At 41.2% G+C, this 26,238-nt stretch overlaps 1 protein-coding gene across 2 annotated transcripts in view; it reads right to left on the bottom strand.

Moving 5' to 3' along the window:
• The window catches only part of CTNNAL1 (catenin alpha like 1), a 194,171-nt gene that overhangs the window by 60,794 nt on the left and 107,139 nt on the right, over window positions 1-26,238 (bottom strand). For both annotated transcript variants that reach the window (XM_072152805.1, XM_072152806.1), the window contains exons 7-8: window positions 24,464-24,664; window positions 8,328-8,414 (exon numbers count right to left, since the gene is read on the bottom strand). In XM_072152805.1, coding sequence (XP_072008906.1) covers window positions 8,328-8,414; window positions 24,464-24,664 — 288 coding nt within the window. The remainder of the gene's footprint in view (window positions 1-8,327; window positions 8,415-24,463; window positions 24,665-26,238) is intronic.

The raw sequence follows: 26,238 nt of genomic DNA, 5'->3' as shown, positions 1-26,238 counted from the left end.
GCCGGATCGTGCCCCCGGGCCCCTCCCTCTCTGTGCATCTACACGTCTCCTGAGCCCGCCCACCTCTTTCCGGGATCCCTGCCTGCTCATATCCTTGACCCGCCCCCCAGCCACCTCTCTGACCCGCCCCCCTCATCTCCCTGACCTGCCTGCTCATTCTCTGCCCCCCCCCTTCCCCTGCTCGCGCCCCCCCCGCTCGCGCCCCCCCCCGCCATCTCAATGCATCTGGACACCCACCTGAACACCTGCCTGAACACCCATACAGCCCCCAAACTTCCTAAAAGGTAAGTATATACAGATGTATTTATCTGTATGTATATATGTATTTATATGCATATACTGTGTACATATGTATATACAGTGTATGTGTATATACTGTGTATACACATATATATATATATATATATATATATGTATACACACACACACACATATATATATTATATATATATATATATATATACATATATACATATACACATATACACTGTTTATGCATATTCCGTATATATATGTGTGTAAATCCTATGTATATGTGTATATATGCATCTACTATGTATACATGTATATACTGTGTATAAATGCATTGAAGCAAATACTGTATTTTTACATGCATGTATTTATATTAGCATATATATATGATGTGTGTTTTTGTATGTGTTAAGTATGTATGCTGTATATACTGAATGTATGTGTATATTCTGTATGTATATGCAGCATGTGTATATATGGTCAGTGTATACTGTATTTGTGTGTGTATATATATATATGTATGAGTTTGTATATACTCTGTGTATTAGTGTATAAATGTATATGAGTGCATAAATGTGTGTATAAGTGAATGCTTGTATGTATAAGGGTGCGAGTATACGAGAGTAGAACTTTATGTGTGTATATAAAAGGTGTGTATATATCAGTGTATAAATGTGTGTAATTGTATAAACATATCTGTATAGGGGTACCTTCCCAAGAACATATGGGGGACGTATATCTGGCCGCAGATTTGCTGCCGGATATACTTCCCCCATAAGCTTCTATACGCCAGGGCTCGGCACGGTGAGCACAACGAGTACTCACTGTTTTGAGCAAAAAAGTGCCTGCCATATATATATATATCTATATATCTATCTATCTATATATATCTATCTATATCAATCTATCCATCTATCTATCTCTATATATATCTATATATCTTTATCTATATATATATTTTAAGGGGAAGGGAGGCCCCATGCAGAAATCTGCTATGGGGCCCAGCCTCTCCTAGTTACGCCCCTGTCCCTAGGGTAACCCTAGGTTGTCTGATCGATCCTATCCTATACTGCCATACTGCAGTATGGCAGTATATGGGGATTTTCTTCCTCATTCATTACAATGTGATATAAGCACATTGTAATGAAGGGGTTAAAACAAAATAGCCTCGGGTCTTTGGAAGAACCGAGGCTACCATGGAGATAGATCGCCGCTCCCCGATGACATCACGGGGAGCAACGATCCTAGGCAAGAGGGCGCCGCCATCTTTTTGAGACTGCCGGCAGCGATCGCTGTGATAACACCCGCGATCGGTGCTAGCACTGATCGCCGGTGTTACCGGCTTGTGAGCCCTCTCCATGCAGCGGGATCCGACCGCCACGGTCGTGGACCAGTTAAGGACACCATTTTGAAGCTTAAGGCTTAGTCGCATTTTTTGGATTCTGACATACGTCTCTTTATATGGTTATAACTTTTGAACTCTTACTTATCAAAGTGATTCTAAGTTTTCTCCACATGTTGCACTTCATTTTAGTGGTAAATTTTAACTGATAAGTTTTGCGTTTATTTACAAAAAAAAAAAAAAAAAATGAATTTGTTTGAAAAATAAGCAGTTTTATAAATTCGAAATCATCGCGTTTTCAGGCAGATAGATTTACCACCTAAATAAGTTGCTGAATAACATTTCCCATGTCTACTTTACATTTTCATAATTTTTGAAATGTCTGGATAATTTATATTTATGTCACGTGGCTTACAAATAGAATTTCTGTATTTTCAGAATTTACTATTTTGGGAATAAATACAGTTTTGAATGAAATTTACATATTTAGCATTAAAACCCCTAATATAAACTAACCCATTTTCAAATCTGCACCCCATAAACTATCAGAAACAGCTTTTAGGAAGATTGTCAACCCCTTGAGATCTTCATAGTAATTACATCAAAATGGAGGTGAAATTTAGAATGGTTAAATTTTGTCGGTTGTACGTTCATTTAGTCCTAAAATTTACACATTTCCAAAAGATAAAAAGAGAAAACCCACCATACAATTTGTTATGCAATTTCACCCGATTATAGAGACCCCCAAATGGGCGCATGGCGAGGCCCAGAAGGGAAGGAGGGACCTGCAGCTGCCAGGATTTTAGTTTCCTCTTTGGTCCATTTTGCAGTCTATAAAATGTTTGCTTTTTCGTTATTGGGGCCATGTGACAGCATTTATTTTGCGGGACGAGATGTTTTTTTCCAGTGTTACCATTCTGGGGTTGGTAATCCCCATTGTTGTAAATTTAGGAACTTTTTTTTTGAGGTCACGAGTAGAAAAGCATCAATTCTGTACTGGATTTTTTTTTTTTACCTTCACCATATAGCCTAATAATATTATCTTTATTCTATGGGTTGATACAATTATGGGGATACCAGACTTGAATATTTTTTCTTATGTTTTACTAAATTTGCCAAATTACACCCTAATGTGGGGAAAAATCTATCATTTTTGCATCGCCGTCTTCCAAGTGGACAACATTTTTACTTTTTTGGCTACAGAGCTGGTTGATGGCTTGCTTTTTTGCGGGACATGTTGTACTTAGCAACAGTATCATTCTTGTATGAACCCCCCTGGCGCCGTTTTCGGGAGGGGGGGGGGGATGGGCGGAGACCTCACAAAGTTTTACCTGGTTAAACGACAGCGATCGGAGCCTTCTCTGACCACGGGTGTTACCCGGGGATGTCAGCAGTAGATTACCATTGACATCCCGCGACCTCTGATGCCAGCCTGGCTTCGGGGCACAGCGCCAGCGCCAGTCTTCACGCCTTAGCCCTACGGCGCTGAACGCTAATCGCAGGACCCAGCGCCGTAAAGCTGCGTAGCGCTAAGGGGTTCTAAGAAGTTCTAAAATGTTGTGTTTACCAGCAAGTATAAAGAATCATAGATGAAGCTCCAAAGACCTGGCAGAAAATCTGCACAGAACTCTGCATATGAACAGTGGTCAGTGAAACAGATTTAAGCTTACCAAACCAATGTCTAATGCCATAGAATTAAAGGAAACCTACCACCACAGATCTACCCATTACGGTAGATCGCAGGGAAGTTGCCTCTATTGTACGCGAGGATAGCCCTTTTAAGGGCTAATCCTCATGTTCCCTATATCTTTTGCAAACATTTATTGGGCTAATATGCTAATTTTCTTAAGAGGCTACTTGGCGTAGCCGGAGCTGAGGCTACACGGCGCAGCTACTTCACGCCCCAGTAGCCTATTTGATCCTCCTACCTGCACATCTTTGGCGCCTCATCCACGAATCCGGAGTTCTGCGCTTGAGCAGTACGCGGGCATGCGGCGGCACAGTCACTGCTCCGAAGCCGCAGCTATTGCGAATGCGCAGAACTCCGGCTTAGCAGATAAGGATGCACAGCTACAAGGAGCTGCGCGCCGAAGATAAGTGGGAGGGGTTTGCCCAGGAAAAAAAAAATTCTCAAATTGCAATCCCCTAGTAAGGTTTACACAATAAAGACTAACCACAGAGTCACCACAGAGAACTAGAAAAAATTGTATAGATTATCAGGTGTAGTGGTAGATGGTAGGTACCTGACTGGCCTTGGTGAAGTAAAAAACAGTATTGCTGGTGTCAGCGGCATTTCGCAACTGACACACTTTTGTTATTTTAGTACAGCTGCAAAGCAGCTGATCCGAGAGGTTTTCTGGAGCAGTCACAGTGCTGGGTGGGATTGCTGCTCCCAGGACAGGGCTTACAGCCCTAGGTAAAGCCATCTGTGTCGGGTGAAGGTGGATGTGGTTCCCTGCCTTTGTGTGTAGCTCAGTGGAACAGAGTAGATGTCAGAACCAGAGCTGGGCCTTTCTGTGTGGGGAAGTCTGAGGACTGAAAAGATGCTACTAATCCAGTAGGAAGTGAAGTACAGTACTGTGCCTGTTAATGTGTACTTTGCTTAAAGGGGTATTCTCGTCTGGGCATTCACATTCAGTTTGATAAATATGCCATATATAAACATTTCTTCAATTAGATGTTATTAAAAAAAATGTTCTTGTGTGAAGATAATTTCTCATAAATGTAGTGATTTTGTCCCTTAGAAATGAGATAGCTTCCTCGGATACGGCCACCTCTGCTGGAGTGATTGCACAAAGACACAGTTTTTGTATATCAAATGTCCGGGAGTAACTGCATGTCCAAGAGGTCAGGCAGGACTCTATAGCGTAAGTCTGCCCACTGCTGCCAGAGTGTGACGTGGTCGTATCCGAGGAAGCCATCTGGTTTCTAAGGGACCAAATCACTACATTTATGAGAAATTATCTTCACACAGGAACATTTTTCTTTAATAACATCCAATTGAAGAAATGTTTATATATGGCAGATTAGTGAAACTGAATGTGAGTGCCCAGACAAGAATACCCCTTTAATGACATGGACAGAGATTTATGATATTTACTAAGCGTTTTGTTTTGCCGGCTGGAGCAAGCCCTTTTTCCTGTTATTTTCATGTCCAAAATAAAGACAACGGATTTTGTTCACCTGAAAGACTGCGGCCTGTTACTTCTCTAAAGGCTGCCATTTGAGTTGAACCCCTACATAGGGTACAAGGTTTATATACACTTTCATTTAGTTTCTGATCAGTCTAATAGTATCTGACACAGAGAGATATGAGAGAGGATGAGATCCATGATATGCATATTACACATGACTTTCCCTCTGCTATTACAGCCATTACATACTGCCAACTCTACTATATACCTCACTCACTGTGCCCTGGATAGATAACTTATCTGCCAGTAGCTTGTAGCTATACACTCCTAACGATGTGTACATGCTGGCAGGAAGTCAGTGTCTGTGTGTGAGAGCTTACCGTGGAACACAAGGGTGGGGGTCCCTGCAGGTAGCAGAAGAAGAGAGATAAAGCGTCGGGCAAGATGGCTGCCGACCTAAAGTCAGAAGATACAGGGTAGGGTCTAGGGGTAACCAAAATTGTGTACACCAAGGTTGAAAGAGGCAGGTTGGAATGATATCTGAAATGCTGTTTTTTTTGTTAATAACAATGAATTAGAGAGTGTGTTATTTTGTTATCCTCAGTAGATCTATGAAAGTTGTCTTTGTGAGAATACCACTTTAATGCACCCCAAAAGGTAAAAAAAAAAAAAAAGCCTTACTTTGATTACCTATATTACCTTCAGTTACTTTCCTATCTTCCTCAATCCAGCCTGTCACAGCAGTTATCTCCACACTCTGTGCTGATTATTTCAGGCAGACTGTAGATTGTGTAAACAAGAAAATCTATGGATTTTTAGTGCTGAAGGGAGGGGGGAGAGGGATGTCACACAAAGCTCTCTCTGTCTGTAGCTAACAGGATATCATTGTGTCTGTACAGTTATGTGGATGTAGAAGAATAGGAGTGGCAGAGGGTCTTCTCTGATCACTTACCAATCTTACCCTTACAGTATGTGATCCTGCATAACATTGTCTCTCTCTGCACACAAAGCGAGATCATACTGTTGACTCTAATACTGCCCCATGGTTTTAGGAAAGATGTGAACACACAATCCTCACACAGCACAAACTACACTTTATATAACTACTCACTACTGATTTCTAGGTAAAACACTGTTCACTTCTCTGCTGCTGAGGAAGATTTCTGACAAGTAGGTTCAAAATTGAAGAAATCTATATCTTTAGAAAGAAAATGGCAAGCAATATATTTTGGTGTATCATTTTTTTATGGTAAAAAAATATAAATCCTTTGTAGTAACGGGTTGGACCCCCTTTTGCCTTCAGAACTGCCTCAATTCTTCGTGGCATAGATTCAACAAGGTGCTGGAAGCATTCCTCAGAGATTTTGGTCCATATTGACATAATGGCATGACACAGTTGCCGCAGATTTGTCGGCTGCACATCCATGATGCGAATCTCCCGTTCCACCACATCCCAAAGATGCTCTGAGATCTGGTGACTGTGGAGGCCATTTGAGTACAGTGAACTCATTGTCATGTTCAAGAAACCAGTCTGAGATTATTCCAGCTTTATGACATGGCGCATTATCCTGCTGAAAGTAGCCATCAAATGTTGGGTACATAGTGGTCATAAAGGGATGGACATGGTCAGCAACGAAACTCAGGTAGGCTGTGCCGTTGCAACAATGCTCAATTGGTACCATGGGGCCCAAAGAGTGCCAAGAAAATATTCCCCACACCATGACACCACCACCAGCCTAAACCGTTGATACAAGGCAGGATGGATCCAAGCTTTCATGTTGTTGATGCCAAATTCTGACCCTACCATCCGAATGTTGCAGCAGAAATCGAGACTCATCAGACCAGGCAACGTTTTTCCAATCTTCTACTGTCCAATTTCGATGAGCTTGTGCAAATTGTAGCCTCAGTTTCCTGTTCTTAGCTGAAAGGAGTGGTACCCGGTGTGGTCTTCTGCTACTGTAGCCCATCTGCCTCAAAGTTCGACGTACTGTGTGTTTAGAGATGCTCTTCTGCCTACCTTGGTTGTAACGGGTGGCGATTTGAGTCACTGTTGCCTTTCTATCAGCTCGAACCAGTCTGCCCATTCTCCTCTGACCTCTGGCATCAACAAGGCATTTCCGCCCACAGAACTGCCGCTCACTGGATGTTTTTTCTTTTTCGGACCACTCTCTGTAAACCCTAGAGATGGTTGTGCGTGAAAATCCCAGGAGATCAGCAGCTTCTGGCACCAACAACCATGCCACGTTCAAAGGCACTCAAATCACCTTTGTTCCCCATACTGATGCTCAGTTTGAACTGCAGGAGATTGTATTGACCATGTCTACATGCCTAAATGCACTGAGTTGCCGCCATGTGATTGGCTGATTAGAAATTAAGTGTTAACGAGCAGTTGGACAGGTGTACCTAATAAAGTGGCCGGTGAGTGTACAGTTTCTGTTTGAAAATCATATTGCTTAAGATAAAGCTACAAACTGGCGGCTTTGTAGACCCATTGAAAAGTTATAAGTAATGAGATTGTATTACAATAGCACTGTCTTGCTATCCTAACGTAGAAATAAGTACTTTAGTTGTGAGAGATGAGAGGGTTAAAGATGACACACTTTGTAAAAATAAAAAGTTGAGTCTTAATGCAGTAAAATGCTGTCATGCCATACAGACATCACCCTGTAGTTAAAAAAAATAAATAAATAAATAAATTGAAATGTATTTGAAAGAGCAGGAAAAGAATAAACACATCATCTCACATCTGAATTGTAACTTACAGGCATATTTACTTAACACATACCTAAGCTACAGTAGGTGTACCTAGTGATTTGTGATCTTCATTCTAGAACAGTTTCCCCAACATTAACTTTGAAATAGTGAGCGAAAACCTAGCTGCTGTGACTGTTTCACCCTCCTCTCTGGATATACGGTAGTTTCTATGTAATCTGACATCTTTGTGATCTTCTGTGAATTCAGGAGAGTGAATTTCAATTTATTGTGAAGGCCATTCTTGGAATAAGATATAAGAAATATTCTTGAACTACATTATGGAAAGTTTGTTCAGAAGTTAGTGGGAAAAAAAAAAAATCACATTACGAAAATACTATGGATTTACTATGAGCATCAAGAGTATTCTGATTTTATAGCACCTTCTGGGTGCCTTAGAACACAGGTAAGTCTTTAGCAAGTAGGATCTACAGCAAGATTAAAATGTGGTGCCCTAAACCCCTTCATGATCGCGGATCATTGTGCCTGAATGTCCTGGTCAATTTTTGCAGTTCTATTCTGCAATTTCTTAAATGACGATAGCTTTCAAAACGCTTTATATATCATAATAATTTATATTTATAGAACTAGTAGAAAATTTTAAAATGTGAATTTTTCCCATTAATATTTTTCAAATTATTAAATAAAAAATTATAATTTGTATATCTTTACTAGAATATGTTATAAATATGTACAGCGTCGATCCTTTACCATTTTCTATGTTCAGGGGGTGCAGGCATTTTGCCAAGTTTCTTCTGCAGCTTTGTCTGCTGTATGGCAGTCATGAAGCATACATCTACAAGTGGAAAAATGTTAAAAAAAAACCTACAGATAAATCCCAAACTTACTTCTCGTTTCAGTTCTGTAATGCATTGACAGGTTTTCAGTATAGCCAACTCTAAATCTTCCATGATGTCTTTAGTCTTCTGAGTTTGCTGCAGAAAAAAAAATACACAGACAAGTGAACTCAATTTTCGTGATGACATCAAATTCATACAAATAATTTATACGCAAATTGTATGTTTTTTCTAGAATGCAAAATGATGATGCTAATAAACATTACCAAATAATAAACATTATACATCAGATACCCTGTATGCATTGTAATTCTGGACACAGCATGAACACAAGCTCATAGTTAAAATTGACTATCTGTTATTCGTAGCGGAAAGAAAGCATTGCGTACCTGCAAGACCCTGTTCCCCAGAAACTTCCCCAGACCAGAGCTAATCTTTCACTTTAAGGACAGGGATATAATTGCAAGGCCCGCAACAAGGAAGTTCTGAATATTGGGGTGCAAAATCTTGCTTTTTCCTGACTTTGTTGTAGAGGTACAGCGCAAACCAAGCACACTTTTAGGGATCGAACAGGAGGCTTTGTCAATTTGGATATACAGTACTCCATACGGTTTAACCCCGTCTGCTTTGTGTGGCGGCATTTAACACCACCAATTTCTGCAACAGTCCAGTGGATGCCACAAGTCGTGTGTTCTAAAGTAGGGGACCGCCCCCACCTGCAGAACCACTCCTTTGATTGACAATCAATTTCACAAAGAAATTAGTAAGACTAACTCAGTGTTGCTTCCTAAGTGGAGCAGAGGTTAAAGTTAGACAAACTAATCACTCTGGAGTAGTTGGAGCAGATAGTTAAGACACCAAATTAGAAAGCTTCAAGAGTCAATGGTTTCCCAAGGGAAATGTTTAAAAAGTACCCTGAGCTTCTATTATCAGAACTGCTAAAAATAATTGTCGAGGATGAAGAGAAAGGTGCCCTATTTCAGAGGGACACTCATTACTCTATGCCCCAGCTCATGGACCTTCTTGCACAATTTAACCAGCATTCTGGGTTTTCCATAAACTGGAATAAGTCTGTTCTCAAGTCACTGGACCCTTTCCTTCCAGGTGAGATTTTGTACTTCGTTCAGATAGTGTCCACCTTTAAATACCATGGAATCTGAGCATCTGCTCGGGTAGGGGATTTCATAAGCCTAAACTTGTTTCACTAATAAAATAGGGCCTCCTCTAAAGGTAGATGCATGGTGCAAACTCATCATATCAGTTATTGGAAGAGATAACCTTACTTCAAATGGTGCCCTTGCCACAATTCCTGTATATTTTACACAATTTCCCACTCAGTGCCCGTGGGCGTTTTTAAGCATATTACAGAACCCATTTCACTCAGTGATATGGAAGAAAAAGGGTGCGAGTATAAGACTGGTTACACTGCAAAGAGATAAGGACCAAGGGGGTTTGGCAGTTCCAAACCCATAGCTGTATTTTCTCACAGCCCAATAGAAGAATGTGAAGGGCTGGTGTCAGAGAAAAAAGTCAGGTATTCGTATGAAATCTTTTGTCCTCTCAAGGGGAAGGCCTCCGCTCACACAATAGAACAGCTCTGTCACAACAAACTTTGAGCAACTACAAGTAGAGTTTGATCTCTCACACTGCCTCTTCTACCAGTATCTACAGCTCCAGCATGCCTTAGAGTACAGGTGGTCCCCTACTTAAGAACACCCAATTCACAGATGACCTTTAGTTAAGGACAGACCCATCTGCCCACAGTTACCTCTGGTAAAGCTCTCTGGATGCTTTACTATAGTCCCAGACTGCTGTAAGGTGTCTGTAATGAAGCTTTATTGATAATCATTGGTTCCACTACAGCAAAACATTTTGAAACTCCAATTGTTACAGGGGCAAAAAAAATTCTTGTCTGGATCTACAATCCTAAATTATACATTTTTGACTTCAAATTCAACTTAAGAACAAACCTAGAGAACATATATTGTATGTAACCCGGGGCCTGCCTGTAGTTATGTTAATAATAATAATAATTTATTATCCTGAAAAGGAGAAAATGTGTCACATTCAGTAAAAAACAGCTACATAAAATACAAAATACCAATACATAAAATATAAAATATAAATTTACATATAAAATTACTGCTAGACACCTCATTTTATAAAACCTACTTAAACCTAAAATAGAGTATATATTTACACAATTCACACGACTGCTAGATCAATGTCCACTGATCTAACTATATGGGAAACAGATCTAACAGTATAAGTAACAGATATAACAGTATGTAAATGGACCACACAACCTTCTTTTGCGCGGACCAGCGTTCGGGAACTGAACTGAAGTTTGGACAAGCTACAGGGTCAAAAGACAGCTGCAAAGAGAGAGAACTCATGCTTCCGCTGCCCCCTCTCCATCACCCAGCAGAACTTTGGTTCTGGGGGTTTGGTTCGGAAAAGAAGGTGCAACCCTTAAGTCTTGTGAAGAACACCTGGCAAAGTTACAAAAACTGACTCGTCTATGGGGCCACAAGGGTTCAAAAGAGGCCTGGATGCCTTTCTGGAGAGAAAAAATATCACGGGTTATGGGGATATAACATTTATTTAATTCTTAAAGGTTGGACTTGATGGACTTGTGTCTTTTTCCAGCCTTATATACTATGATACAAGCGACTCTCTTTGGAGAGGAAAGTGGTTGTTTTGCATAACAAATTGCTATAATACACAGCAAAGGTGAGCCCAGATAATACCAGTCTGGGGCAAAATGGACAAAGTCAAGCAGACCATCATGTATAAGGAGTCACTGAAGGGGTGAAAGGCATCCCTGACATCCCAACCTTGCTTTGGATTGCTTTTGGTTGTGGCTGTCCTTGACGGTGAAAACGCCCATGCACCTGTTTTGGGAGTTCTTTATTTCAGCGATTCTTAGATGCCATGGACCAGGACTTCAGGAACACTATAACCCACTTTATGGTTTGTTTAAAGGATCACACACTCTGGGAGCTATTCAGTACCTGATGCCTTATGAACTGTTTTAAGGACACTATCTGGTACACCAGGAGATACCTCACATGATATGGAGAGGCTGTCTGTTCTGGATTGCCAAAACTTGGACTCTTTTGAGCATTTTAGGGAATTGTGATACCATTGCTTCATTTGTTTATATTATGAAGACTGAGGCAACTAGAGAGAGGCCCACAATTCTCTTCTTCCCCTTATAGTTTTACCACCCAAATTAGTGACTTACTAACCATTTCCCATATATCAAGTATGGCTTCATTATTTTTTTAAATGAGATTTTCTGTTTTTTTTTTCGCAGAATTTCACAAATCATAAAAGGAGAAAACACAACAAATTTGTGTGTGCAATCTTTTGCAATCTGTACAAAGACACACCACATGTGGATGTTATGTGTTGTATGGGTGTACAGTGAAGTGCAGAAGGGAAGACACTCCATGCAGCTGCCAGTTTTGTTCCGGTTTGGCATTATCTGGGGATTTTACAATTCATCTATTACAACGTGCAATCCGCACATTGTAATACATGGGTTAAAAATCAAACAGCTTCGGGTCTTCGTATGACCAAAGGCTGTCATAGTAACCAATCACCGCCTCCCAAAGACTGCATGCTCTCTGACGGGATTTGAATTCCTCTGGCAGCTAAGCTGCAAACATTTACAGGGTTGACAAACAGCACCGACAGCAGGTGTTACCGGTGGGCGTTTGCTTTAATGACAGCAAACACCCTCCTTGTATGGAGAGGGCTCAGCCCGTGAGCTCTCTCCATAGAGTGGAGCCGAAGTATGTCTGGACTCACCCCCCCCTTCTTACCCCACCTCTCCACTCTACCTACCCCTTTGCCCCTCCCATCTCCTTCCTGTTTCTTTTTTCCTTCCCTTTCTCTTTTTTTTCTTTTATTGATATTCTCAACATTCCTATGAAGGGCCCTTTTTGGAGACCCTGAGGGGTCACTGGGCTCTCCCATTGTTCCATTCCCTTGAAATATAAAACTGGCCTTTAATGGCGGTGGGGGCTGGAAGGTAGACCCTTGAGTACGGTATTTACATTGACTATACGTGATGCATGTTTTGTTTTTCATGTTTCACATTTTATTTACCGTGTACTCTTGCTCATGTATATTATTTAATGTGACAAGGACTGCATTCCTGGCTTTTATCTGTGTTCCTGCTACCAATAAGACAAATTATTTTTTAAAAAAATTATAAAAATAAGGACATTGGTAAAATTGTTTGTATTTTTTAGTACTGTTTAAAGCATTACAATAAATGTCCTCCTATAGCTAGCTTTTTTGGTATGGCAAAAACAAATGATGATGGACTTGCTGCCTGTAAGCTAAGTGTCAAAGACCATAACTTGAAATGCTAGCTATCAAATAGTCAGTAAGCATTGAAAACTTCTCAACTAAAACAACATCTGGTACAGCACATATTTTCTTATATCATTCTCATGATGTAAATTCTTCTAAGATTGTGGTATCAATTTATATGTATAAAGAGACCCTTTTATTATATAAGGCATTTCATGAACTGTAAAATTGTTCAACGCAAATATTTGTGTCCTTCTGTATTACCATTTTTAGAAATCAGATGACTGTTCTTAACAGTGAATATAAAGATCTAGGTCTGCCAATATCTCACAAAGAACAGTAGACAATAAAATATGCCCTAGGCAATGTTATGACTGTTACACAAGAGGAAAGAGTTCTGAAAAGTTGGGAAGTTATAGATAGGATAATACTATTTAAGAATTTGTAAAACATGCATGATGAAATTATAAAACAATTCTGATGACACCCTTATAAGAAAGACTTGATGCTGGTGAGCTATACAATAAAAGTATACACCGGAAACCATATAAAAGGTGCACAAAGGAGAAAATCCTCTACCTATGCATCCAATTATATTGTGAATTGGCTCATTAGACCATAATCATAAACATTAACATAAATACATAAAAACTTTAAAAAGTTTAATGACTATATGAGCTTTTACTCATGCGGGTGTTACCGATGGGTCTTTGCTGCAATATGCAGAAAAGCCCATCTCTGTATCAAGAGGGCTCAGCCCATGTGGCCTCTTCATACACCCTTCATAGACCTGTGGCGGATATATACATCACCGAGTGTGAAGGGGTTAATGATTGGTTTATACTGTGAAGTATGAGGTAGCAGTCACACGTTGCAGTTAAAACTGCATTGCAACTAGCTGTGTGGTGGTTTTAGGTGCAGTTTTGTCAATTCAACAGGTGAAAGACATGAACGGAAAGAGTGAATTTGATTTTGAAGGGGAAACTTGCTCAACAAATGTCATTCACTCGTTTAGTTAATATCTTTCACCACCACATAGCTGATTGCGATGCAGTTGTAACTGTAACCCTCATAGAAGTGTGTGCCTTTCCTAATTAAGTCCAATCAGTCTAATTAACCACTTAACGCCGAAGCCACTTTTCACCTTCCTGACACGGCCCATTTTTTCAAATCTGCCCTGTGTCACTATAAGTGGTAATAACTTTGGAACGCTTTAACATATCCAAGTGATTTTAAAAATGTTTTCTCGTGACACATTGTACTTCATGTTAGTTTAAAAATTTTGGTGGTATGTTTTGCATTTATTTACGAGAAAATCAGATATTTGGTGAAAATTTGGAAAAATTCTCAATTTTCGAAATTCAAAATGTTCTACTTTTTCCACACACACACGAGTAAACCCACCAAAAATGTTATAGCTAACATTCACCAAATGTCTACTTTATGCCTCCATGGTATTTTATACATATTATCATTTTTGTACGATGTTATGGGGCTTTGAACGTCAGGTGCAATTTTTCATATTTTCATAAAAACAAGCAAAATCGTGCTATTGAGGGACCTGCTCAGGTTTGAAGTCACTTTGAGAGGCCGAAATAAAAGTAAAACCCCATAAATTACCCCATTATAGAAAATACACCCCTCAATGTACGTAAAACATCTTTTATTAAGTTTGTTAACCCTTTAATTGTTTTACAGGGGTTAAAACAAAATCGGATGCAATTTCGAAATTAAATTTTTTTGGGCCAAATGAATGTTTTTCATAAAATGTACAAATTCTCAGTGGATAAAATACCAAAACGCGCCACCAAATTTTATACCCAATCTCTCCCGTGTATAACAATACCCCATATGTGGTGGTAACCCTGCTGTATGGGCACACGCCAGGGCATCGAAGAGAAGCTGCGCCATTCAGAGCCGATTATTCATTAGCACTTTATAATGGCTATACAATCTTTATTTTTTTGGCAATTTGGACATATAAGGGCTTATTTTTTGTGACATGAAATGCACTTTACAAATACTTCATTTTAGTGGGACTGTAGCTTTTTGATGAGATTTTATTAACTCTAATATATGGAGGAAAAAAAAAATATGGTTTTATTTTTGTATACCGTATTTTCCGGGCTATTAGGCGCACCGGACTATAAGGCGCATTAGTGATAAAGGCCTTATAAATGGAATAAATCCATATATAAGGCGCAGGATCCGGGGGCGTGGCTTCAAAACCGAGCGGAGAGGTCGCAACCTGCGAAGGGGGAAGGGGGTCCGTTCAGGTGGAGGAGGGCAGCGGACCCTACTTACATAGGTCCCTGCTACCGGAGACAGCAGATCTCCAGCGGGAACTGCAGACCGCAAGGCAGAAGTTGGTTCGCGCTATGGCGCCTGTTGTTCGTGCCGCCTGTTGTTCGTGCCGCGTGGTCTGCAGTTCCCGCTGGAGATCTCCGGTAGCGGGGACTTATGTAAGTAGGGTCAGCTGCCCTCCTCCAGTCACTGCCCTCCTAGAGCTAGTTTAGGGCTTATTTTACGTGTTTAGTTGTCCTTTTCAGTGGTACCATATTGGTGCGCATAACGTTTTTTTAATCACTTTTTGGAACATTTTTGTGAAGGCATTTTATGAAAATTTACGTTTTTGGTGAGTTTTTGGGGGTTTGTTTTTACGGCGTTCACCATTTCTGACTTATTTTACAGATTGTTACGGATGCGGCGATACCAAATATGTGAGAGGTTTTGGTGATTTTCAGGTTTTTTTTACTTTATTAGATGTGTATAGGGAATGTTTCTGTTTAGGGGACTAACTTTAATTAATTCCTTTTATTAAAAAGTGTGTTTATTTAGTGTTTTTAACTTTTTTCTTTACTTTTACAGGTTAGCTTGAACAAGTGAACCACTGATCGCTTGTTCAAGTTATTCTTCACCTAATACAGTGTAATACAGATGTGTTACACTGTATTATGTGACACATGCTCAGTGTATCACAGCCAGAAGGCAGGACCCGGATCCCCGGAAGAAGATCATGCAGCCCCGGGCACTGGCAGCCCCTAGTAAGTGCCGGGGGGGGGGGGGTGTCAGATTCTAGCTAAATGCCCCTGGCATGTTAGGGGTTAACACCCGCAATCTGAGAAATCTACGATCGCAGGTGTTAGAGGCGGGTGTCGGCTATTATATATCCATTCAGGAGCCGGCGCCAGAACTTTGACGTACTATTACTGCATTTTGCGGGAATGCAACTCCCGCCATGCAGTAATAGTAGTACGTCAAATGTCGGGAAGGGGTTAAGCACAGCTGGACACCAATAAAAGGAATAGAACCATCTCAGGGAGAATAAGGAAATGGACAGTATGTGACTTAAATACGAGTCACAGCAAATCGTGACAATTGGCTGCAATGAAACAAAGAATAAAAAATTTAAAGGAGTCTGAATAATTTCTGTACCCACTGTATGTCCTGAAATTTCTAAATTTCTTTAGATTCCTTCAAGACCCACTTGACTGTTTTAGGAGCTGAAAGCCAGTGACTGGTACGGCTTCCAGGGCCCTCTAGGATAGGCCATAGAGAGACACTGTTCAAGTGATCTGCCAGATGTTTCTCTGGGTAGGAAAGGGGGTGTGGAGAAATGGCAAATATTTGAGCTTCCCAGCCACGTACTATAAGAATGGGTTTGGGAGGGCCATACGACCTAGCTTTGGGTGCTGCAGCTTAGCTAATTGGAGCTTGAATCTTTGGAAGCCCAACATACAGGAAATAAGCATGGAGTCCAATTGCTTAAAGAAGGCTTTAGGGATTGGGTGAAACCCATGTTGGAAAATCTACAAACATTTGAGGAGGACAACCAATCAAGATTATTCTGCAGACTACTGATAATGGGAAGGTGGACTTAGTTTTTAATTTATCTCAAAACATTTTGAGGAAAGGAGTTACATTCAGCTTGCTCAGTTTTGGCTTGTGATTTTAAGTGGCTAGTGAACTTAAGTGAGTTGAAAAAAGCGGAGTTTTGTGTGTGTTAAGAGTGAATCTGTGGTTTGGGTGATTGTGGACTGAGTATATAGGTAATAGCACTTTTCTTAGTGTCACAATTTAAATAGATTTTTTTTTCCTTTCTTTGCCTGGTCTGCTAATTGGGAGGAGGGATTAGTGTTCACACCTGATAAGTTAAGGTCTAGCAACTCACTTTTGAGCTCGCTCAGTTTTGGCTTGTGATTTCAAGTGGCTAGTGAACTTAAGTGAGTTGAAAAAAGCGGAGTTTGAAAAAGAGAAGTCCACAGAACTGTAAGTAACCTACATTTTATATCTCTTGATTTATATACTTATCACTGTTTTGTTACTAGGATATGGCTAGCAAAATTGGTGGTATGCTCCAATGCACACTCTGCCGCATGTATACACTGCTGGAGCAAGAGTTCGAGGGTGAATACCGCTGTGACAGATGTGCCCATATTTTTCTACTGGAAGCTCGTGTTAGAGATCTGGAGGAAGATATTGCACGGCTACGAGCAATTGACAATCTTGAGAGGAGTATGCTGCCTACTGAGCAAGCAATAAGCGGGGTAGAAGTGGAGGGTGGAGAGGAAAGCCAGCAGGGCCAGGTGGGTAGCTGGGTTACTGTAACTAGAGGGGGTAGGAAGGGGTCAAAGAAAAGGAAGGCCAACTCTGACTCTGAACATCCAAGCAAAATTGCAAAATTGTGCAATGATGTAAGGACGTCAGTGTCAGAAATGGCAGCCCTAGCGGATCCTGCTCTCCCTCACAGCCGGGGGAGCAGACCAGCTAGTAGTAGGGTGGATGGGAGTGCAGGTAAGCCAAGGCAGCTAGTGGTTGTAGGGGACTCTATAATCAGGAAGACGGATAGAATAATTTGTCGCCAAGACCGCCTCAACCGAATGGTTTGCTGTCTCCCTGGTGCCAGGGTTCGGCATGTGGTGGAAAGGGTGGATAAATTACTGGGAGGGGCTGGGGATGACCCAGCTGTCGTGGTCCATGTTGGTACCAATGACAGAATAGATGGTAGGTGGAGGAGCCTGAAGAATAATTTTAAAGAACTAGGTTCAAAGCTTAAGGAAAGGACCTCCAAGGTAGTATTCTCCGGAATCCTACCTGTGCCATGCGCTACACAGAGCAGACAGCGGGAGCTCAGGGAGTTAAATGCATGGCTCAGATCCTGGTGTAGAGCAGAGGGATTTGGGTTCCTAGAGCATTGGGCTGACTTTTCACTGGGGTACAAGCTGTTTTCTGCAGATAACTTGCACCTAAGTGGAAGGGGGGCTGCTGTGCTGGGGGAGAAGATCCTAGCAGGGGTGGCGGAGTATTTAAACTAGGCTCGGGGGAGGAGGAAAAGGAAGACACTGAAGGGGTAGACAGGTCAGAGAGGGGGCAGGTTATGTTGGTGGGTGGTGATGTGGGCTGTGTATGGGGGCCTAAGGCAGTGGATAAGGAGATCCACAAGTTGCAGAACAGTGGTGAGGATATATGTGCCAGTAAAATTACTTTAAATCAGATAAATAACTGTGGAAAATTAAATTGTATGTTCACAAATGCCAGAAGTATCTCAGGCAAAATGGGCGAGCTTGAGGCTCTGATATTAGAGGAACATTTAGATGTTGTTGGTGTAGCAGAGACATGGCTCGATGCATCGCATGATTGGGTTGTTAATATTCAAGGTTTTACACTCTTTCGGAAAGACAGGGCAAATAGGAGGGGAGGTGGTGTATGTCTGTATGTCAGAAGAGACTTAAAAGCGATTGTGAATGAGTCAGTGGTCTCAGAGTGTGAGGAGGCTGAAACTTTGTGGGTTGAAATTCAAAGCCAAGAGAGCTTTGAGAAAATTATTTTTGGTGTAATTTATAGACCCCCTAACATCTCTGAGGAAATAGAGGGTCACCTATATAAACAGATGGAGCGGGCTGCACAGGAGGGGACCGTAGTGATAATGGGAGACTTTAACTTTCCAAATATAAATTGGGGTCAGGGCTAGTCTTCATCTGTGAAGGGGAGACATTTTATGAACATTCTTCAGGATAATTTTATGGTGCAGCTTGTAGAAGATCCCACAAGAGGTGACGCATTGTTGGACCTTGTGATTTCTAACAACGAGGAGATTGTCCAAAATGTCAGTATCCGGGAACCCCTTGGGAACAGCGATCATAATATAATTATTTTCCTCTTAAACTTTAAAAAGCAGAAACAGGTGGGAAAATCGAAAACTTTGAATTTTAAGAGGGCTAATTTCCAAAAATTCAGGGCTGCAATACAGGATATAGACTGGGATCAGATACTGTCACATGGTGATACTAATGTTAAATGGGAGAAATTCAAATCTATCCTGGGTTTTTATACTTCTAAATTTATTCCAATAGGTAACAAGTATAGACGGGCTAGATTACACCCCGCGTGGCTTACACCTACAGTTAAAAGGGCAATTAATGAGAAAAAGAGGGCATTTAAAAAATATAAATCTGACGGGTCACCTGAGGCTTTCAATACTTATAAAAAACTTACCAAAATCTGTAAAAAAGAAATCAAATCAGCCAAAATACAAAATGAAAGACAGGTGGCTAAAGATAGCAAAACAAATCCCAAGAAATTTTTTAGGTATATCAATGCAAAAAAAAATGGGTCACAACAGGTTGGACCCCTTTATTCTGAAAATGGGGCATCGGTGACTGGAGACCAGGAGAAGGCAGAGATACTTAATAGGTTTTTTAGCTCCGTTTATACAATAGAAGAGAGAACTTCTGACTTTAGTGGTGCCAGTGCGGGTCATGGATCCTGTGATATACTAGGCTGGCTAAATGTAGACATTATCCAATCTAAGCTCAATAAAATCAATGTGTACAAAGCTCCTGGACCAGATGGGTTACACCCCAGAGTTCTTAAAGAACTCAGTTCTGTTATTGCTGTACCGCTGGCTAAAATCTTCAGGGATTCTGTAATGTCTGGTGTGGTGCCAAGTGACTGGCACAAGGCAAATGTGGTGCCAATATATAAAAAGGGCTCTAGAACTTCGCCTGGCAATTACAGGCCTGTAAGCTTAACTTCCATTGTGGGGAAAGTATTGGAAGGGTTGGTAAAAGACTACATACTGGAGTATGTGACATCAAATAGTATAATAAGTGACAGCCAGCATGGGTTTACTAAGAATAGAAGTTGTCAAACTAACCTTATCTGCTTCTATGAAGAGGTGAGCAGGTGTCTGGATGGAGGAGCAGCTGTGGATATTGTGTTCTTGGACTTTGCAAAGGCATTTGACACTGTCCCTCATAGACGCCTGATGGGTAAAATTAGGGCTATTGGTTTGGCAGAAATCATTTGCAATTGGACTGAAAACTGGCTGAAGGATCGTATCCAGAGAGTTGTGGTCAATGATTCCTACTCGGAATGGTCACCAGTTATGAGTGGTGTACCCCAGGGTTCTGTGCTTGGCCCACTACTATTTAATATATTTATTAATGATATAGAGGTAGGAATTAATAGCACTGTGTCTATTTTTGCAGATGACACCAAACTGTGTAGTGTAATACAGTCTATGGAGGATGTTCATAGGCTGCAGGGTGACTTGGACAAACTGAATGTTTGGTCATCCACTTGGCAAATGAGGTTTAATGTGGATAAATGTAAGGTTATGCACCTGGGGGCCAATAATCCAAAGGCAAAATATGTCCTTGGGGGAGTAAATCTGGGAGAGTCCCTTGTTGAGAAGGACCTGGGGGTACTAGTAGATCATAAATTGAATAACAGCATGCAATGTCAATCAGCTGCCTCTAAAGCCATTAGGATCTTGTCATGTATCAAAAGTGGTATGGACTCTCGTGATAGGGATGTAATATTACCACTATACAAGGCACTGGTTCGGCCACACCTGGAATATGCTGTCCAGTTCTGGGCACCGGTCCATAAAAAGGATGCCCTGGAGCTGGAGAGGGTTCAACGTAGAGCCACAAAAATGATAAGGGGTATGGAGGGTCTCAGTTATGAGGAAAGATTAAAACAACTAGATTTATTTAGTCTGGAAAAGAGACGACTACGAGGGGACATGATTAATTTATTTAAATATATGAATGGTCCATACAAAAAATATGGTGGTAAGTTGTTTCAGATTAGATCAAATCAAAAGACGAGGGGGCACTGTCTCCGTTTGGAGAAATCAAGGTTTAATCACCGGAGGCGACAGGGCTTTTTTACTATGAGAACGGTCAATCTGTGGAATAGCCTGCCTCAGGCGCTGGTCACAGCAGGGACAGCGGAGAGCTTCAAGAAGGGTCTAGATGCCTTTTTACACCTAAATAACATTGATGGTTATGTTATATAGAATTGTTTCCCCCAAATCCCTTCCTCATCCAATCCCTTCCTTGGTTGAACTTGATGGACAAGTGTCTTTTTTCAACCGTAGAAACTATGAAACTATGAAACTATGAAGGACTCACATGGGTTCTGGTTAAATTAATACCCAGGTATTGAAAGTAGTTAGGAGTTAATAGATCATCAGCGTAGAGAGCTAAACGCTCTTGATCCAGACTGTGGAATACTAGAGTAAATGGAATCATTACGTTGTATGTCTAGAGTGGATAATAGTGGAGACCGAGGACAACCCTGACAAGTGTCTATTGCCAATTGAAATGTGGATAAGAGCTGACCATTCACTACTACTCCGGGATGTCGATTCAGTAAGCATGTCCATTTACGGAACACAGGACCTATACCAAAGAGCTCAAGGACAGAGAGAAGGAAGTTCCATTTGACCAAATAAAAGGTTGAATAGAATCTTCACCAGACGCAACTCCCACCTGGAATAAAATCTGGGTCCTGCACAGATATGAGGTACATCTGACGGAAATTAAACCAGCCCGGTCATTGAGGATTACGTTAGTAATGACTGTAGTTAGCCAAGTGGCAAGGATTTTGGTTAGGATTGTATAATCCATATTGAGGAGAGATAAGGGCCAATAGGACCCACATTCAACAAGATTTTTAAGATTAACCACAATAGTGGCCATTAAAATAGTGGCCATTGCAGAAGTGCATCTTGGTAAAGCAAAGTCTGCAAGATTTTTAGCATGCAGGGAAGCAGGAAATCTTGGTATTTCAACCAGATCTCTAATGGGTCTTGTCAGAAGATCCTTTGCAAGTGCAGCTACTGCATCCTAAAGTTCCACGAGGGATAGGGAGCATCTAGTAAGTCTTGCTGCTTTTTCTGTAAAACAGGAAAATAACAGCTAAATATGTACAGATTATAGTGGCTTGGGTGAATTGAGCTACGAAGCAAGGCACCTCATTTGTGATAGACAATGAGGGGGCAGGGAAATATATTCCCATCATCAAATAGAGGCAACAGTCAATATAGGCATGAATAAAAACACATATTTATTCAAGTCTTTCTTTAGAGGTCAGGGGTACCCATTGGACTGATCGTCAGAAAGGAGATCCCTCTGGAGTGAGTAGTGTGTCTTGAAAGTATTGAACTTTGAAACCATAGTTTAGTTAAAAGTGTAACAGTGTGGGGCACTAAGTTGGTCTTTTATGTGAGGGGCGTGTCTTTTAATGGTGCTTAAAAAAAATGTGGCCCTTACAGGGGTCACCCAGTCCTCTAACTTTCCACAAGAGCGCTTTCAGTGTCAGAAGTAGAAACTCAAGTACAGTACAACAGCTAATTGCAAATTTCTCCCCCAGAGATCGGTAATGGGAAGAAAAACGGAGAAAAATCAATTTGAATATATGAAGGAAATATTAAGTGGTGGCTATATGGGGTAGTCTGTGGATTAGGCAAACTAGCACAGACTATAGTTCCACAATTCTAAGGGAAAATAATTGTGTGTTAAATACAATTGACAGTATAAAAACAATCAATCATAGAACACAAGCTTTACTTTTACAGGAGTGGTGAAAAGCAAAAGGGAGGGAAGTGGAAATAAGGGTAAGGCAGGAAGGGTGGGGTAAAGGAGAAAGAAAATAAGTGGAAGTAGTTGGGAGGTAAATAAGATCTAATCATCGCTCTTAGCAGGGGTTCAGTCCACCAAATGTCCTCGATGCTTAAAGTCTCTACGGTGTTGCAAAATATCGGATCGTGGTCTTGCCAGTCTGCAGTGTGTTAAGCCAGTCGCCAACTGCTGCCTGGGTAGAGAAGAATAGAGCTCTGCCATCGTGGAGGATCAGTAAGCAGGCTGGTAAAGCCATGAAATAAGGGATCTGACGCTCTCTCAGGCACTTTTTCACATTCAGGAATGTGACTCTTGTAGTGCAGTCGAAAAGTCTAGAAAGAGAGATATTGTAGAGCCTTGGTAGTTGTTTGGGCCAATTTTTCTGGATTCTCTGAGGATTGCATCTCAATCAAGATTATTAAGTAGCCAGGCAAGCATGGGTTGTGGAGTGGTACCTGGGGGAGGTGGTCTAGCTGGGCACTCTCTATTGCATACAATGATATAAAAGCAGCTTGTCACAGCATCTTCTTGCACCCCTTTTCAATAAATAAGATAAACGGATATGTTCCTGCCGAGTGCTTCGGGAGACCAAGGATTCTGATGTGGTTGCGGCAAAAACTATTTTCCAGATCGTCAAGATTTTTGTGACCACATGTCTGCTGCTCATCCTAATGCAGATTATTTATCCGGGACTGGTGCAACAGTCTTCGATTTCAAAACTATGACCCTCAGTGTTTCCAACTCTGTCTCAAGGTTTCTGCATATCCTATCTCAACAGACTAATGTCTACTCTGATCTTGTAGATTTTGTATACCATCGATTGTTGAAGAAGGTGGCAAGGAGGAGCTGTGAAGAGACATGTTTGAGTGTAAGCTCCTGTACAGCATTGGCCTCAGGTGGAGGATCTGCGGCTTGAGGTTGTGGTACTGAATTGCGCTGAGAATCTTGCCTCAAATGGTTTGAGTTTATCCGCTGCCACATAGTTGTGGGATGAACTCATTATGCCAGTGATGCAGCGTGTGACAAGTCCGACCTTCGGCCAAGGTACGGTTGCGATAAGTACATGATTTGTAAAGAATGAGATTGATTTTGTGCCAGCTGTTGCTTCTCGGCCTCAATGTATCAGGCATAGCCGGTCCGCATGCCGCACCACTCCCATCTTGCCCACCGATCATGAGAAGCTTACTGTTGTACAGCGACTCCGTGGAGCTGCAGATAGAGGTATGTGCATCGCGTTGCAGCTGCACGGTCGGTGGATGGGTTCACTGCCTGTTAATACAGCAATTCCTGGAGTCTGTGCTTAGTTATCCTGCGCAGGAAGACTAGGTACAGGTCCAGGTTCAGGCTGTGTTCCGGAGCTAGTAGATCACAGGATATCTGGAACTTCCATTGTAATCGACAGGCGCTCAAGTCCCTGCAAATATGCATTTAAACTCATCTTTGATATTTCTTAGTCTGGTATATATGGACTCCAATTTAAATCTATGGATCTATGTGTCCCTGGTTAAATTATACTTAATTTTCTTGATACATTTCCTTTAACGTTAGGAACCTCTAATGAAATATTATAATCAACTATAAAATTTTACATTTAGGTATAAGGAAACATTTTTCTTCATCTTAGGGGTGGAGGGGAATACATTTCAGAATAAATCCCTGGTTCAACAACCCATCTCCAAAAATCTAGCAATTAAATCTGCAGTTACAACACTCCAGGCCCTTTGATTTTTCCACCTTCCTCTGACAACCTCCTCTAGCTGAACGTATCACAGTCAAGGCATAGAAGATGCCCCTAGTTAAAGATGCAACTTAATCTGGTCTAGAAAAAGGAATGGGCTTTTTGAGATATTTCACTAGAACAATATTTCATCACATGAAGAATAGCAAAGATAAGGTAGAAAAAGGATTTTTCAGAATATAAAAAGAATTACTTTGTTAAAAAGCTCTTACAGCTTGTATCCATACTGAAACTAGCTGTTCTAGCTCCATCTTGACTTGGTTAGACAGTTCCAGAATACGTTCTCTATTCTCATGGCTGGTGTAAGCAGAGTCAGTGAAGTCCTCTGTGTGCTCCAAAATAACTTCCAACATAGTAGAAAGGTTTTCCTTAGAGAGGAAATACAGGTTCTCTCGAAGTCCTTCAACTTTACCCTGTAAGGGAAAAATAGATACACTGTGAAAAAACAAGGGAAGAGCCTTATAGTTATCTTTGCAAAACATTATGTGTTAAAATGAGCAATATGATGATAAGGGCTATGTTTATACAGCTTTTACCAAGAGGTCTTTATGACACATTCCCTTACTATTTGGGTCAGATGATCATGGAGATACAAGAGTTCTTTGTTTTTATTTTTAAAGTTAACTATGGGGGGGGCTAGCTGCCTATGTTGCACTGGCTGGACACTAACGAGCAGAGATTGCGCAGACCTGCTGAAGATGGAGGAGCGGAGTGATCTTTTTGGGACTGCCAACCCAGGAGATTGTATGATTCTGCTGTGATGGGCCTATTCTAATCGCCGCTTTAAGGTTACAGTTGGGGGTATTTTCTGAGATATACACACATATACATACACACACACATATACATTCTATAATGATATATGATTATATGATACTTCTGTTTACTATTCTGTCGATACTCAGTGTTTTATACCAAGTGTGGGATAGGATGTGCGTTGATCGTGCTCTTCCCATCACTAGGGGGCTTGGATGTAACTTAGTAGCCCAGACTCTGGTTAAAGAGGAGGTTAACATTTGTTCTGTATTTGGTTGGGGGGATGGGGGACTTTTTGGTCTGTCCGGTAGGGGATGTAAATAATATGTTCTGGTCTAGTCACACTTTGAAAATCGTATACACACTAAAAGGAGGGAGGAGGTGTGGTGGGCATTAAAGGTTCCTATGGGAGAGAGTTTTAAATGCATGACTTGGAATGTTAGGTGGCTAGCGGAGGTGGGGAAACGCAGGGCAATCTTTGCGTATATGAAAGAACAGGCTGCTCTGGTGTTAGGACTACAGGAAACGCATTTGACAAGGGATACAGTACATGTGCTACGGAGTGCACTCTTTCCACACATCGTATTCTAGGGGGGTTAGCCTCCTTGTGCATTCCATTTCAATGCATTAGCTCATTTACCGATGAGGAGGGGAAGTTTGTAGTAGTGCTTTGTAAAATATTTCACTGGGTTTGTATCTTGGTGGTAGTGTACATTCCTCCTCCATTTTCAAATGTGGTACTTCGTAAGATACTAGAGAAACTGGCCCTATTGCCAGATGTCCTACAATACTGATGGGGGATTTAAATATGGTGTGGGATATAGACAGGTATAGCAGTGGGGGGGAAGGAGCGGCTGCAGGAGGAGGACTGTCGCCTTTGGCCCGCTGTTGTGAATAGGTTGGTTTTCATAATATGTAGAGAGATCGGAATCCTGGAGTGAGGCAATATTCTTGTGCCTCTCTGACTCACGGCACACTCTCTAGGATAGACATGATGCTGGGTACTAATTGGGTCCTGCCCTTGTTGAAGGAAGTGACTTATCTGCCTAGGATGTTAGCTGATCACTCTCCGATTCTTCTACATATTGAGGGTAGGGCAGTGTCCAGGGAGGAGAGGAAGATGCCGTGGAGATTGAATGCATTCTGGCTTAAATTGGTGGATAAGGGAAAGGTTGCTGCCCAATTGCGCAAGTATGTAGAGATTAAAGGGGTATTCCAGGAATCGGCATAA

The sequence above is a fragment of the Engystomops pustulosus genome, chromosome 5 (assembly GCF_040894005.1).
Source record: "Engystomops pustulosus chromosome 5, aEngPut4.maternal, whole genome shotgun sequence".
In the NCBI taxonomy this organism is placed as follows: Eukaryota; Metazoa; Chordata; class Amphibia; order Anura; family Leptodactylidae; genus Engystomops; species Engystomops pustulosus.
This window is presented reverse-complemented; position numbering and strand designations above follow the sequence as displayed.